Below are 14,333 nucleotides of genomic sequence, written 5' to 3' on the forward strand. Positions count from 1 at the left end.
TGCAAACACGGGCATTCCTGATCCTCCCCACCAGCTTTAGTTGGGTACCAGATGAGTAGAGTTGCTCTTGGAAACAACATTTCCACGTAGAACAAGATGAAACTGCTTATTCCCTCCCTTAGCCTTGCTGTTTTGAAGATCCTTTTCAGAAAAGATTCCTGAAATTCACTTGTATGCAGAATTTTTATCTTGCTGTTCTAGTGCATTTTGTAGTTACACAGAACTGTTACCACATGGACCTGCTGACTGGTTTTCTGAATTGAGTTATGTATGTTGCACAACAGTCCTCGAATGTTTGAAATACAAAAAGTCTCCATGTGAAGAACTGTTTTTCACTCGTCCTAGAGACAGAACCTATGGCCTACGCAGAGGAGTAGATGACACTGTACAGGTGTTTTCATATTATAGGTTACATATTTAAAATTAGAATTATCCTGTATAAATTGAAATTAGGTAGCTGGGGGGGGAATATTTTGAATAACACTAACTTATTTTTAAAAAAGCAAGATAGGACTTTGTGCAATGTATTTTTGTAAATGCTTTTCAAAATGTCTGTTATTCTTTGCTGCCTCCAAACTGACAAGATGCTATTGAGATGTTTAAATAAAGAGTTTTAATTTTTGAAGGTGCATGTAATACTTGAAACAAGAAATAAAGCCTCTTTTCTGCATTTTTTTTTTTTTAACCAGCTGCTTAAATAAGTGAGGAAACATTGTGATTTCAACATTGGCCTGAGCTGGGGCCGGGGGGTGGATTTCACTCAGGTTTTTACAAAGAGCAGGATCACAAAGCTTTAAAGGCCAGAAGTAGCGTGTGGCTGGTAGATAAAGATCAGAGCTGGAGATTTGGGAAAAAAGCGCAGCTTTTTTTATTTGGGGGAAAAAAGTGCTTCCTTGCTGGCTGACTTTCAGCTGTGTGAAGGGGGGGGCTTGGTTTAACCCCTGTTTCTGAGCCTTGCCTAGATCCCTGAGCCAGAGCAGTCCTTACCCAGTCTGATTACCGGTGCTCCATCAATCATTCCTTGATTTTTGTTACTTTTTAACATTACTCTGCAGTTTCCTGCTCTGTTGTGCGCTGCAGGGCCGGTCGTGCCCCGCTCCAGTCCCGGGGGTTCCTCTCTCGCTGCCGTTACCGCTAGGGCGCCGCGCGCAGCCGCGCGGGCTGAGCCTCGCGGGCCGCCGTCCGAACGGGCGGAAGCCGGGCAGCGGGGCGCCGGGGCTGCGTGCGCATGCGCCCGGCCCCCGCCTCCCCTCCCCGTCCTCCGCGCTGATGGCGGCGGCGATCATGGCGGCGGAGCAGGAAGCCGCGAAAGGCGGTGGCGGCAGGAACCGCGGCGGCGTGCAGCGCGTGGAGGGCAAGCTGCGCGCCAGCGTCGAGAAGGGCGACTACTACGAGGCGCACCAGATGTACCGGACGCTCTTCTTCAGGTAGGGCCGCGCCGGGCCCGCCGCGCCGCCCCTCCCCCGCCCGGCCTTCCAGAGCCTTCCCACGCACTCTCCCCCGCTGCCGCCCGCCGCGCCCACGGCCGCTTCCCATTGGCCGTTGCGCCTGTCCATCTCCGCATCCCGCTCCCTGATTGGTCCGCAGGGGGGCGGGGTGGGGCGGGCGCGCGGCGCCGGCCCAAGCGGGGCCCGGCCCGGGCCGAGGAGCGGCGGCCCCGGGTTCGGCCCGGCTCGGCCGCGTCACCTTCCCCGGCTCAGTCAGCGCCTCGGGCCAGCGGGGGAGCCGCTGCTCGCCGGCCTTTGGAGGCCAGCCCCGCGCCCGGCCCGGTCCGTGCCCCGCCGGCCCGGCCACTGTCCGGTGACGCGCGGGGGGTGTTGCGTCACGGTGCCCAGAGGTCACGGGCAGAGCGGAGTTTCGGTCCCCCGTCCCCCAACGCCTCTCGGTGGCCCCACGTTCCCTGGAGGCAGAGTGAAGCCCCCCAAACAGCGGGATGAACTCGGGTTGTCTCCCCTGGCGCTCGGGCCGGGGCTCGCCCCGTGTCCCGGGCCCGTCCTGGAGCTGAGCCCCGCACAGGCGCTGCTCTGCCAGCTCGGTGTAAATGTCAGGAGCCGCGCAGTGACGGATTCGGGGTTTGAAGGTTGATTGTTGCCCAGCCGGGACATAGGGCTACTTTGTTGCACGGCACGGTCACCCTGGTGCAGGGTCCGAAAGGGGCAGCTCTCAGATTGGCCAGGATCGCCTGCACGGAGGAGCTTTTTTGGAATAAATTCCACTTGGTGTAGTATTTGTGTACGTGACAGTGACTAAGTAGAGTAGGCCTGGGCATTTGTTCAGAAGTGTTACTACTGTCTCTTTTGTCATTAGGAAATTGTTTTTATTGCAAAGCATTTTTAGGCTTAGCTTTTCATGTCCACTGCAACTTGCAGGGGTCACCCTTTCTCTCATCCCTTGCTTGCAGGAGCACAGAAGAAGGTGTTTGTTGTAGGGGATTCCTCAGTTGGTCCCAGCTTTATTTACTTGTGGTTCTGCTGGGAGAGGACAGGATGGAAATATGGCTTCACAGAATCAATTAGGTTGGAAAAGACCTCTGATGGCAGCAGGTCCAACTTTTGGTTTTCATCACCTGTCAACTGGACGATGGCACTAAATGCCACATCTGGTTGTTTCTTGAACCCTTCCAGGGAACACGACTCCACCACCTCCCTGGGCTGCTGGGCCCAGTTCCAATGCTTCACCACCCCTTCTGTGAAGAAATTTCTCCCAGTGTCAGACCTGAACCTCCTGTTAAAGCCATTTCCTGTCATCCTGTCACCTGCTGCCTGGGAGAAGAGCACATGGCTCCAACCTCCTTTCAGGTGTTGTAGAGAGAAGGGTCCTTCCTGAGCCTCCTTTTGTCCAAGCTGAGTCCCCCAGCTCCCTCAGCTGCTCCTCATCAGACTCATGCTCTGGACTCTTCACAAGCTCCACTGCTCTTCTCTGCACATGTTCCAGCATCTCAGAGTCTTTCTTGAAGTGAGAGGTCCAAAGCTGGGCACCACCCTCTCTGTCCTTTGTCTCCTATCCTCAGACCTCATTTGTGTTAGGATGAGAACAGGCCTATGGGTAAGCACAGAAAAACAGCAGTCTTGGTAGAAAGTGGGGAAGAAAGTCCTTGGTGCATAATCCTACTTGTGTTCCCAGTGTACATCAGACAGCCTGCCCTGCCCTGCACCATCACAGTAAATCAGTTTGTTCTTCCATAACCCCTCTGATGGGATCAGCAAGGCACCATCCAGGCCTTAAGACTTAAATTGTATTTGAGAATAAATCTAAATTTAAGACAAAGCCTGGCCTATTTTATAGTAGGGATTATGTGATGTGGTGTCTGCAGTGGTGTGAGAAGTCTTAGCTCAGGAGGTCACTTCTCCAGTCTTCTGGATATATTAACTCACATACTCAAGCCTCCCTGAATTAATTTGGAATCAAAGATCCTGCCTTTTCTATTTTAAATACAAGTGAAAGGATGTGTTCAGTTAAATGAAAAGGTGACATTTACATGGCTGGGTAGTCTTGTCAATCCTCTGTAAAATGTGATAAAAATCAGCATCTTTTCAGACACATTAATGCAGATTGGGATGACCTGAGCTCTGGAACTGTGATTGGGATAGCTAGTGCTTATTCCTTTTAAACACACTGTCCTATGAAACATTTGTCTCATCTGTCAGAGGGTAAACTTGAAATCCTGACTCAGTTTCATGCACTGAGATGTATTTTAGAGTGGAGGAGGGGAAGTGGAGGAGGAAAGATTACCATAAGCCTGCCTCCTGCAGACTTATTATCCCTCCAAGATCCATAGAGCAGGTGGAAAACTGCTGTTCCTGCCAAACCCTGAGCTACCCTGAGCTGACACACCTGAGCTGGTGGTGTTTGTTACTCCCCAGGCTGGCTGGACTGAACTCTTCTCTCTTCATGATTTGGTAACTGAGTCACTCTTCAAAGTGTAATATCCTTGTTACATCCATTTCTATTTCCCTGATACTTGTAGGTCATTTTTTCTGCTATAAATAATGTGTTCCAGGATTTCTCTTGTTTTAAATTCCATTTAGAGCAATGTCATCAATTTATTTTTATTAAGAAACTTTTCTGATAACAGTTCTTTGAAAATCCCCAGCTCTTTAAGATATATTTTATATCATAAAATTGTTTTCAGCATCTTTTAGTATCTTCTGTAATAATTCTTAGATTATGAGCTTCCTTATAGCATTGTGAATCTACTGGACGTAGAATTTGTGGAAGTGGATCCATGCTGAGTCCAACTCCTAGAAGCAAACCTGGATGGGAGCCCAACTATAAAAATGTTGGAGCTACAGATTCATTTGATTCACATTTACCATGGTGATTGCAAATCCAAGTTGTTGAGGATTGTTTCAAAGCACTGCTGTCTTGCCTTCCATTATTTCAGTTCTGTTTTGGATAAAAGACCTTGGGGTTTCTTAGAGTTTATGAGAGGATGGGAGGAGTGTCTCCTCCCTTGTTTGTTGTCTGTGTGATGTTACCAGTAGGGCCTGTCCCCGGTGGACACACATGTGACAGGAATCTGGGGCACATCACAAGAGGTTTGGGATGCTCTGGTTATTCCTTTGTTTGCTGTGACCCTCCATGGCCACACTGTCCTGCTGTCCCACCACCCCCTGACTCCTTCACCCCCAGAACCACCAACCCCTCTGTTACCCACAGGCACTCCTGGGCTTTGGAACAGCCTGGGGGCTGCCCTGAGCCCCAGGAACAGAAAGGGGTGACACAGCCCAGGTGTGTCACAGAGACCAAACCAAACTGCAGGTGCTAGGGGTAGAGCTGCCACTTATCTCTGCTGATATGAGCAAATCAGCTACTGAGAACACTGACTTTTTGAGTAGCAGTTTAAAGAAATGGAATTTGGAAACTCTGCCCCACCTAAACTGCTTTATGGGAAATGCTGTGTTCATAAGCTCGAGCTGTGGCTCTCCAAGAGCTGTAGTTAATTGACAGGATGATGTGCAGGAGGCTGCAATCACAGCTCTGTGGAAAGAGATCCTGGGGTAACCACTGGGAGCAAATTCTTTAATTCCTTATTTCTGTGTTAAGTCGTGAGAAAGGTAGAAGGTGTGGTTTGAAAAATTACATTTTGTTTCATGGTGAATCTTGCTGGCTGTGCTTATCTCAGTGTCAAACCCATGAGAGACGAGCTCCTGTGGTTCAGCAGAGGATTAGGACAGGCTGATGTCCCCTGGCAGAGGGGTCAGAGAAACTTAGATCAGTGGAAGGGCCAGTGAGCTCTCCAGGAGGTATTCCAAAAATTGTTTGACTGGGATGGCTTTGGTAGAGGCTCAGTACCTTGGCATCTTTTGCTCAGTTGAAGTCTGGGGTTCATTCCCTTTTCTTTTTCTAGCCCCAAACACATTTGTAGCTTTTTCCATTTTCATTCTTATATTCTTTGTTTTATTCCACCAGGTCTCGAGCTGAAAACTAATTGCAGCTTGCAGTTCAAGCTACATCATTATTGAAACTAACCTGATTTAAAAACAAATCCCTTGTCTTTATTTTAAATTTTAGCAATCCTTTAATCCTTTAAATAACTTTATAATAAATAATAAAGTTATTTAAATCCTTTAAATAACTTTAAGCATACACAACTAACCTAGTGGTAATTTTTATCATGGTATTGCTATTTTTTTCAGGTATATGTCACAAGGAAAACATGCAGAAGCAAGAGAGCTAATGTATTCAGGGGCTTTACTGTTCTTCAGTCATAATCAGGTAAGTCACTAGTTTTGTGTGTATGACTTGGGGGCAGGGGGTTGTTATTCCCAAGATTTTGGGAGACAAATGGTAAATTCTCAGTGGTAAATGTTTGGGGTAATTGCTTTGCAATCTTTTGTTTTATCTCTTTGTTGAGCCTTTCTCCACAAAGACGGATTATGCCAAGCTGGAACATGCAGCAGTAGTGTTTGTGAGCATCCAAACAATGCCTGTGTTCTGCTTTCCTGGAGGCTTCTCTTTGATGCCATCAAATTGCTGTAATTTTTTTATCAGGGACGCTGAGACTTGATACTGTGCCCTAGCTGTAGATGTTGATAAAAGCAAACCTGCTGCTGCCAGAATTTTGGTTGATGTTTCTTTTTATGCCCTGATACATTCATCACTGCCAGTATGTGTCTGTTTTGTAGCAAAACAGTGCTGCTGACCTGTCCATGCTGGTTTTGGAGTCTCTGGAGAAGTCGGATGCAAAAGTAGCAGAAGATCTTTTAGGTGAGGTGACCTCTGCTCTGGGTTTGGTGGCATTTGTTGTGCTTTCCCTTCACAGTGACTTTTTAATAGTCTTGAAAACTGCAATCCTTTTTGGACACATTCCCAACATGGCTAAGGGCTACCTTCCCCGTAGGAATGGATGGGGGCAAACTCCATTAGACAGTGAAGGGTTCCTCATGACTTTGTGGGCATGCTGCCTGTCCTGAAGATGGATCTTAGAGATGCATTAGAAGCAACAGATCATCTTACTTTTCTTAGTGCTAAATATTTTTCAATCTTATTGCTTCTAGAAAACTTGGCTAAATTGTTTAGTTTAATGGATCCAAATTCCCCTGAAAGAGTGGCTTTCGTATCCAGAGCACTAAAATGGTCCAGTGGGGGATCAGGAAAACTTGGACATCCAAAACTACACCAGTTACTAGCTATTACCTTGTGGAAAGGTAAGAAAAATCAACTGGCTTTTCTGTGTTTTCATTTGAAAATGTTGAAAGCAAGGTGTTATGAGAGATCTGCTTTGGGAATAATCTAAGGAAGCCGAGATGGAAATGATTGATTGAATTCTGCTATTATCTGTTTTTTGCATTAATGTCTTCTTAATGCTACAGGAAAAAAAAAAAAAAAAAAAAAAGGGGTCTTTAGCTCTGTATTAGTGCAAAATCCATAACACAAGTGCTGTAAGACTCTCTGTAAAAGGCAGGTTGGTCCTTCAGACATAGTTTGATTGTGTCATTAGGAGGAAAATTGCCAGGGAGCAAAGATGTTCTGTTGGCCAGGTTTTTTGTTTTTAAATCCTGCATAAACATGACAAAGATTGAAATACATCACCTGGCATCCAAAACAGTCTTTGGACTGTAATTAAGTACTTTTTGAGAAGTTGGTTAGCAGGGTTATTTCAAAATGAATGTTGTTGCCTTTGATTTATGAGCTATTTTATCCCTTGTGATAGGATGTAAGAGAAACACAAAATGCTATTAGTAATTATTTTACTTGTGGATGATAGCCAGTATTTACAGTCTTGTGTTCAAAACATAACAAAGGTGACTGAGAACAGTTGAATACATGCCATTTTTTCTGTGGTTTCTCATGGATAACTGCAAGATGATTGTTTATTTTACATTTTTCAGTAGCGTCCAAGTGATGACAGTGGTTTCATGTAACAACTCTGACCCAATAATGGTCAATGTTGCAGCCTCTCTGCGTGCCATAGCCAATTCCCTAGCTGCTTTCCTGGGATTTCTGCTAGCCTGATGGCTGCTGCCAGCCACAAAGGGAGGATTTTTCTCACAGCATTCAAGCTAGAGGCTGCTACAATCAGGATAAGAAACAGTTACATTCTGAAAGTAAAAGTCCTCATTTTGTAGCCGTCTGCTCCCCGTTTCTTGAAGAGCAAGATGCCTACATTTTCTTAGTCTGTAGCCTTTTGAGTTTCACCACAAAAGGCCAGGATTTTTAAAAGAAAGCTTTGAAATTCAAAAGATCAGCAGCTATCCAGTTTTGCCATTGCAGTGATTTTGCACAGTCCCTTGCTTCAGGTTCTAACAAGTTATTGCCATTTCTTACACCATTTTTCCTGTATAATTGCTGTTCTATTCAGCATGTGGAAGTGATTTTAGTTTTGGTAGCAAGAGTGTGCTAAGCTAAAAATGGGAAATGAAAGAAGAATGCTGAATGTGCTACTTGACTTCATGGTGCACATGGGCTAATAATGGAGTTTCTTGATTCCTGTCCTAAACACTGGTGATAGCACATCAGGTGTCAGCATTCACTTAGATGAAATGATATGACCAAAGTTGAAGCCAGCAGTAGCTGTAATTGAGTAAACTGCATTTAATATCAGTTGTTCAAATGTACTTAGGGTAATATTTATTATTATCTCCCTTTATAATTTGTCTGTAGCTTACAGACCTTTTACCAATTATCTTGTTTATATACCACACTCATAACTCTTGTTCTTTTGCCAGCTAACAAAGTACAAGCTTAATAAATTTGTTTTTATGTTCAGGTACACTGAACTGATTTCTTAAAAGCCTTTTCCTTTTTCTTTTTCTAGAGCAAAACTATAGTGAATCTCGGTATCACTTCTTGCACTCGACAGATGGTGAGGGCTGTGCAAATATGCTGGTGGAATACTCCTCGTCCCGCGGATACCGCAGTGAGGTGGACATGTTTGTAGCTCAGGCAGTACTACAGTAGGTGTTAAACTTCTTTTGAAGCATTTTGCTGAGATAACATTATGTGTGGGACCAATCTAATTTAACCACACAGCCTTTGCACAAGAAACTGTGAAACTGGCCAGAACAGCAACAGGAGAAAACTGTAAACTCAGGTGTTAAATTCGTCAGACTGCAGAGAAAAAAAGTAAAATAGCGTATTAAGGTCAAACCTGAAATTATGTTAATTGCCTGAAGAATGAATGTAATCTGTTTAACCCTGAAAGCACAATAATTATCTCTATTAACACCACTTTATGTCTACTTAGGGCTTATCTCTGTGTTCTTACAAATACTGGACTCAAGCAGGCCCTGTATTTAGCACAGAACTTGCTCTCACTCAGGTCCTAAGAGGCAATATGTCATGGTCAGCCTGGTCTGTGAGCAGCAGTTTGATGGTTCTTGCCTTGACAGAGTTGCTGCTGGCTCTCATTTTAGGCATTTATGTTGTAGGAGGTGGGAATGCAAGCTATTGTGTGTTTTTGCAGAGCTCATGTAGAATGAAGGTTGACAAAGCCAGTTTTACTGTGTTTAATCAGCTGATGGCTTCTTCAGGCAGGGAAAGCAGCTCATGGAGGAGTCTGAGGAGGAGGTGGAGACAGGACTGTGTGGCAGGGAGTCAGGGAGAGAGTAGGTGTTGGGGGAGAGGGAGGAGGTGAGAGCAAGTTTGTCTCTCTTTTGGCAGCAGTGAGCTGTCATGTCAGATTTGTCCTGCTTTCCATAGCTGGTTGCTATAGATTGCTGTGATTTTGAGCAATAGCAAATCCTTTATGGAAATCCAGTATGTGCAGGACTCAATTTTATGGGGAGAAATTCTGTGGAGAAGTTAAAAGATTAGTTTTTCAGTGTTTATACGGCGCTTCTGCCGCATCCTTTACTGTATGTAAAATACTGTGTTAAATCCTCTTACATGGTAGTTTATTCACTAATGAAAATAATTGCAGTTCCTTGCTAGCAGTGAGGCAAAACAGCCCCAAGCCCTTACACATGTGAGAGTGCAGAATTAGAGGCCAGCCTGCCATCAAAAATGAGATGGCTTGTGGCAGCCTTCCTAGTGCTTGCTGTCAGCATTTGTCCCAGATAAAGGTCTGTTAGGCCAATGGGACTTGCAGAGATTAAATTAACTGGACCTGAACAAGGATTTGATCTGTTTGGGGGATTGATCTGTTGGGGACAAATGGCTTGGGAGCTCGAAGTACAGCTTTATTATAAGACTTTAAGGCATGTGTGTCAAGCTATTAGTGGTCCTGATGCCACATTATGTTGAGGTGGAATAGAATGGCAGAGTCAACAAATCCTGACAGATACATACTAAAAGGAGATGTGTTTAATTAATGTTTTTTAATTCAGTTTTAACTCAGCATAGTAAATCCTGGACCAGTAGATGGAATATCATGTTAATGTGAATTACAGGGTAACCAATCCTTCCATATTTTGAAAATTGATGGTCTCTTCTAGTAACCATACTGTACAATCTGCTTAGATCCTCGTTAAACTCATTTTATTAATATTTAATGTCTGTTTTCCCTTCCAACCTGCCTATTCCACAGTGTATTCTAGTAGTGATTTTCCCCTTCTTCAGCTGATGGCCAAGCCAACCCCAAAGATCTCCATCTCTACCAGTTGTGTTTTGCCATCAGTTCAAGCCTGAGATGGCCTCTATGCACAAGTGAAATATATTTTGGCTTTCCTTTTTCTGTGGTGAAACCATTTCTCTGTCCTTTGTTTTTAACTTGCCCCATTCTCTTTCCTTTTTCAGATTTCTCTGCTTAAAAAATAAGACCAGCGCATCAGTTGTTTTTACAACATACACACAGAAACATCCTTCGATAGAGAAGGGTCCACCCTTTGTGCAACCACTGCTAAACTTCATCTGGTTTCTGTTGTTGGCAGTTGATGGGTACAGTCTGATTTCTGTCATGTCATTCTTGGTTTCCTTTTCAGTTGTTAACTGAGATGACATTTTTGGTTGTTTCCTTTCTAGAGGAAAACTAACAGTATTTACAGTATTGTGTGAACAGTATCAACCTTCGCTGAAAAGAGACCCCATGTATAATGAGGTGAGTTACTCAAAAACAGGATTTAACTCCCTCAATTAGTGAAATGGTGGCTGATTGTCTCCAGCTTTGTAGACAAGAGCTGGTGATTTACCTTGTGTGGGTGACTTCTGCCCATAGTATTTCCACCTGTAAATGAAAGAATTGACTTTTTTTTTCACCTTGTGTCCCTACAGTACCTAGATAGAATAGGACAGCTTTTCTTCGGAGTTCCGCCCAAGCAGACCTCGTCCTACGGGGGATTGCTAGGTAAGCTCTGCTTGTAGGTACCTCCAGGCTTTGATCAGTGACCTGGATAAAACACCTGTGCTGGAAACAGATAATCTGTTCTAAGGAATTTATAATTCTTTTCATAGCCTGTAGGAGCAGCCCCTGCTGTGGAATGCAAAATGAATGGGTTGCATGTGAAAGTTGTTTGGGGGAGCTTGTAGACTTCTCATCGCTGAGGAGAAGCACTAAAAAGGCTCTTATGGTTAATTTCTGACATTATGGTATAGCTTCCTAATGTAAAGAAGCATCTTACTGGTGTTAAAGCTTAATTTCCTGGTGTTAAAGCTTAATTTCCTCAGAATTCAGTGACTGATTTTCCTAAAACAAAGTATGGGGCTTTGGTAGAGATCTAATCAGTGCTGATACAACATGAATGTGCCCAAAGAGGAAGTTCTGAAATTAATACTGCCCTTCTACAAGGACCAAAATGGAATAGAGAAATTCAGCCTTCATTTCCTGGCTCTTGAATAAAATGTGAATCAAATTAATGTTTTCCCTGAGAACTAAGCTTCTTTGTTAAGTGACTTGAAGCTTTACCTACAAACATCAGTTCACTGGTAGCCAAAATTTGATGAAAAACGTGAACATCATGTTTTTATCATATGTAATTTGCTTTTCAGCAATTCAGGCACTTTTAAATCAGTGCCTCTGAGTTTCAGACAATTTTTTACAGCATGATGCAGACTGTGGCTGCTTTTTGATTGTTTCACTGCTGGAGATGTGTTTTTCCTCTTTTGGTTGGTTTTTTTTTCCCCTCTGTATTTATGTAACTCATAAATATGTGGCTTTGGGCTTTTCCAGTATATTCTTAGAGAAGGAACAGTATCAGTGTACAGCTTCTCAAATCAATATTCTTAATGGAAACCAGTGTGGAATTACTGATGTATTGGTGAGACTTTCCTACTTCAAAACTCTTGGTTTGTTTTTTTTTTACAGAAATCTGTACTGTAGCAGGATGAAAAACTAGTTAAAAGTTTTTGAGATGAGAATGTAAAACTAATGATTTTGCCTGTCCTTTATTTTATTCTAGGAAATCTTTTAAACAGTCTGATGGGAACTGGGGAAGATGATGACACAGAAGAGGGTCAGGAAGACAGCAGTCCTATCGAGCTCGACTGAATGTTGTTGTCATTGGGTGCCGTGTAAATCTGATGATTCGATGACTCCAAAGACACTTTTGGAATTTGAATCCTGCAGTTGTTTCTTGGCTCCTAAAAGGGCTCCTCTGGTCTTTTAGAAATGGTTGCTGAAATGTTTATACTGTCGGTCTATATTATTTATGTAAAAAAAAAAAAAGAAAGAAACCAACAAAAAGTAGCCAAACGAACCAATCGGAGCGGTTGTTAGTGGGTTTCCAATCCAGCGGCTGGGGACTGATTAAACATGGTCTGCGGTTTCTGATGCAGTATTCCCTTTTGCACAGTCTTTCAATAAAGCATAAACATGGGGCTTGTCCTTCACGGCCTACCCAATACCGTCTCTGTTCTGAGAAAGCCTCCTTGCCCTCTGCCCTCTTCCAAGGAAGATCTCAAAAGGCAGGGGGAGCAATTGAATAACTGATTTGCGAGGCTGGTGCCAAAAGTACTGCGAGACGAACCGAGCAGCATAATTTGAGATGCACATCCAAGAGACATTGATACAAGAACATTTTCTGCTTCCACTGCCATGAGTAACATGCACACCCTTCATTCATACTGCCTGCCCCTCTCCCCAAGGCCAGGCTCTGGCTGAGCCCACGCGTGTTTAGCCGATACTTCCCGAAAAGCACAAGGTTGAATAGCTCTTGAGTAAAAGCCCATTAATGGAATGCAGGTGATTGGCTTCCAGCTGGATCTCTCTTGCCTAGGTATAAAAATTTGGCATGTAAAATACCTCCTGTGGCTTGTGGCTGTACTTTGGAAGAGGTTTTGCCAGAGTAAGTTCCCAGCCGTACGTGCAGGCGGCGGCGTTGCTGTGAGCGGAGCGGTTTGCCATGGGCAGAGGATGTGTTTGAACTGGGCTGGAGGGCAAGAAAAGGGATACTGCAGAGCTTCTGGTTCTTTATGATATATTTATTTTTCTTGGGTGATTGATTCATTTAACACTTTCTGTTAAAAAAAAGAATAAATCAATAAATAATGGAGTAACTTCACCCCCAGCAGTAGGCATAGCCATTCTCCATCTCCTCTGTAATGCAGCACAGTCTGGTACAGGGAACAGGTGAAAGGGTGGGGAAACGCTTTATTTTTTCATGATGAAAATAAAAAGGCTTAGATTAATAAACAGCAATCATGCATGGGGGAGGGATTAATACAAATTTATTGACTGTATGAAAAAAAAAAAAAAAGGCATTGACAGGAAGACTTTGTGTTAATTGTGAAGTCTCAAATAAACACTTTATACCAGGATGTGCGATATTGCTGCTTTCTAAGAGTTTCCCAAGCAGAGCTTTACATTCCTTGCTATTTTTTTCACTCTGCATTTGACTGTGGGTTGTCCAGCCCTCAGTGCTGCAGCTTCATCTCTGCAGTAAAGGTATTTTTCTCTTGGGTTATTGGAATAGCTGGAGCATTTGGGGATTGCTTTGCTGTGCAGCAGGTTGAGGGAAGAGCTCCCTCTCCAGGCTCGTGCTGTAGACATTTAGTAAATGTCTGCTGGGATGTCAGCAGAGGTTTAGACCCACATCATTTCATTACTTTTGGCTGCCAGGAATGTGTCTTCCAGGCAGTGTCAGGTGTCCCCAGGCATCCTGCACATGTCCCCTCCTGTGTCCTGTATGTATGAACCAATGTGAGGTTATTTGCCTCAGCTCTGTCTGCAGCCTCCAGCAGCCCCCACCATGAGCCCTGCATGTGCCCTGACCCCAAAACCCCAGCCCTGGCAGGAGGGCAGTGCTCCAGGGCTGGGGCACCCTCCTGTGAATCTACAAAACGTATATTCAATAATTACAACAGTATATACAGAACATATGTGTGTGTGTGTGTATAAAATATATACCCAGGAATTTAAAATACATGTATATACACACACATATAAACAGCCTTTTGTATAGATAATAATTATATACTTGTATGACATACCATTTATAATAGTATTCTTAATTATACATGCACACAAAACGATTTTTATAGCTACCTATAAACACAAAAAGGAGCCCAGTCTGTCCTCTGCCTGCTTCTGCTGTGCCTGTGGTGGTAAGTATGTGTGAGTGACAATGTGTGGGTAACATACACTTGTAAATACTTTAAATACAAGCTAAATATATAATTATAATTATGCATACACATGTGCATGCAGATATATGTATGCCTATATGCAATATATTCACCTTAAATTTATAAATATGGTTATAAATTATGTGTATATATAAAGCATGCACATGTGTATATAACATATAATCATATATTTTAGAAAACAAAGTATAAAAATGTCTCTATGCATATACAGGTGTGCAAAATACATTTAGCTTATATATTTGTAAACTGAATATGTCTGAGTGCTACATCTATACATGAATGTGCACATGAACACCTCATACATACACACATTTTATCTATTACTTTATCTATTATTTATCCACTACACAGTTCCAGTTGTCTGTGAATAG

The 14,333-nt window shown here is 43.5% G+C and overlaps 1 protein-coding gene across 1 annotated transcript; it reads left to right on the forward strand.

Annotated features, from left to right (window-relative positions):
- The first annotated feature begins 1,135 nt into the window (after positions 1-1,135).
- GET4 (guided entry of tail-anchored proteins factor 4) lies at positions 1,136-13,134 on the forward strand. Its single transcript, XM_086853846.1, has 9 exons — positions 1,136-1,427; positions 5,640-5,718; positions 6,129-6,210; positions 6,501-6,650; positions 8,261-8,399; positions 10,180-10,320; positions 10,405-10,480; positions 10,654-10,726; positions 11,778-13,134. The coding sequence occupies exons 1-9, from the start codon at positions 1,270-1,272 to the stop codon at positions 11,864-11,866; spliced, it is 987 nt and encodes a 328-aa protein (XP_086709972.1). The 5' UTR covers positions 1,136-1,269; the 3' UTR covers positions 11,867-13,134.
- The last annotated feature ends 1,199 nt before the right edge of the window (positions 13,135-14,333 follow it).

Source organism: Cyanistes caeruleus, chromosome 17, assembly GCF_971803275.1.
Source record: "Cyanistes caeruleus chromosome 17, bCyaCae1.hap1.1, whole genome shotgun sequence".
Lineage (NCBI taxonomy): Eukaryota > Metazoa > Chordata > Aves > Passeriformes > Paridae > Cyanistes > Cyanistes caeruleus.

Bases quoted from the DNA above. Each gene is read 5' to 3' on its own strand.
- GET4 (XM_086853846.1), top strand. From the start codon at position 1,270: ATGGCGGCGGCGATCATGGCGGCGGAGCAGGAAGCCGCGAAAGGCGGT. The intron at 6,211-6,500 runs GTGAGGTGACCT...TATTGCTTCTAG, and splicing joins AGTAGCAGAAGATCTTTTAG to AAAACTTGGCTAAATTGTTT. The intron at 10,481-10,653 runs GTGAGTTACTCA...GTGTCCCTACAG, and splicing joins GAGACCCCATGTATAATGAG to TACCTAGATAGAATAGGACA.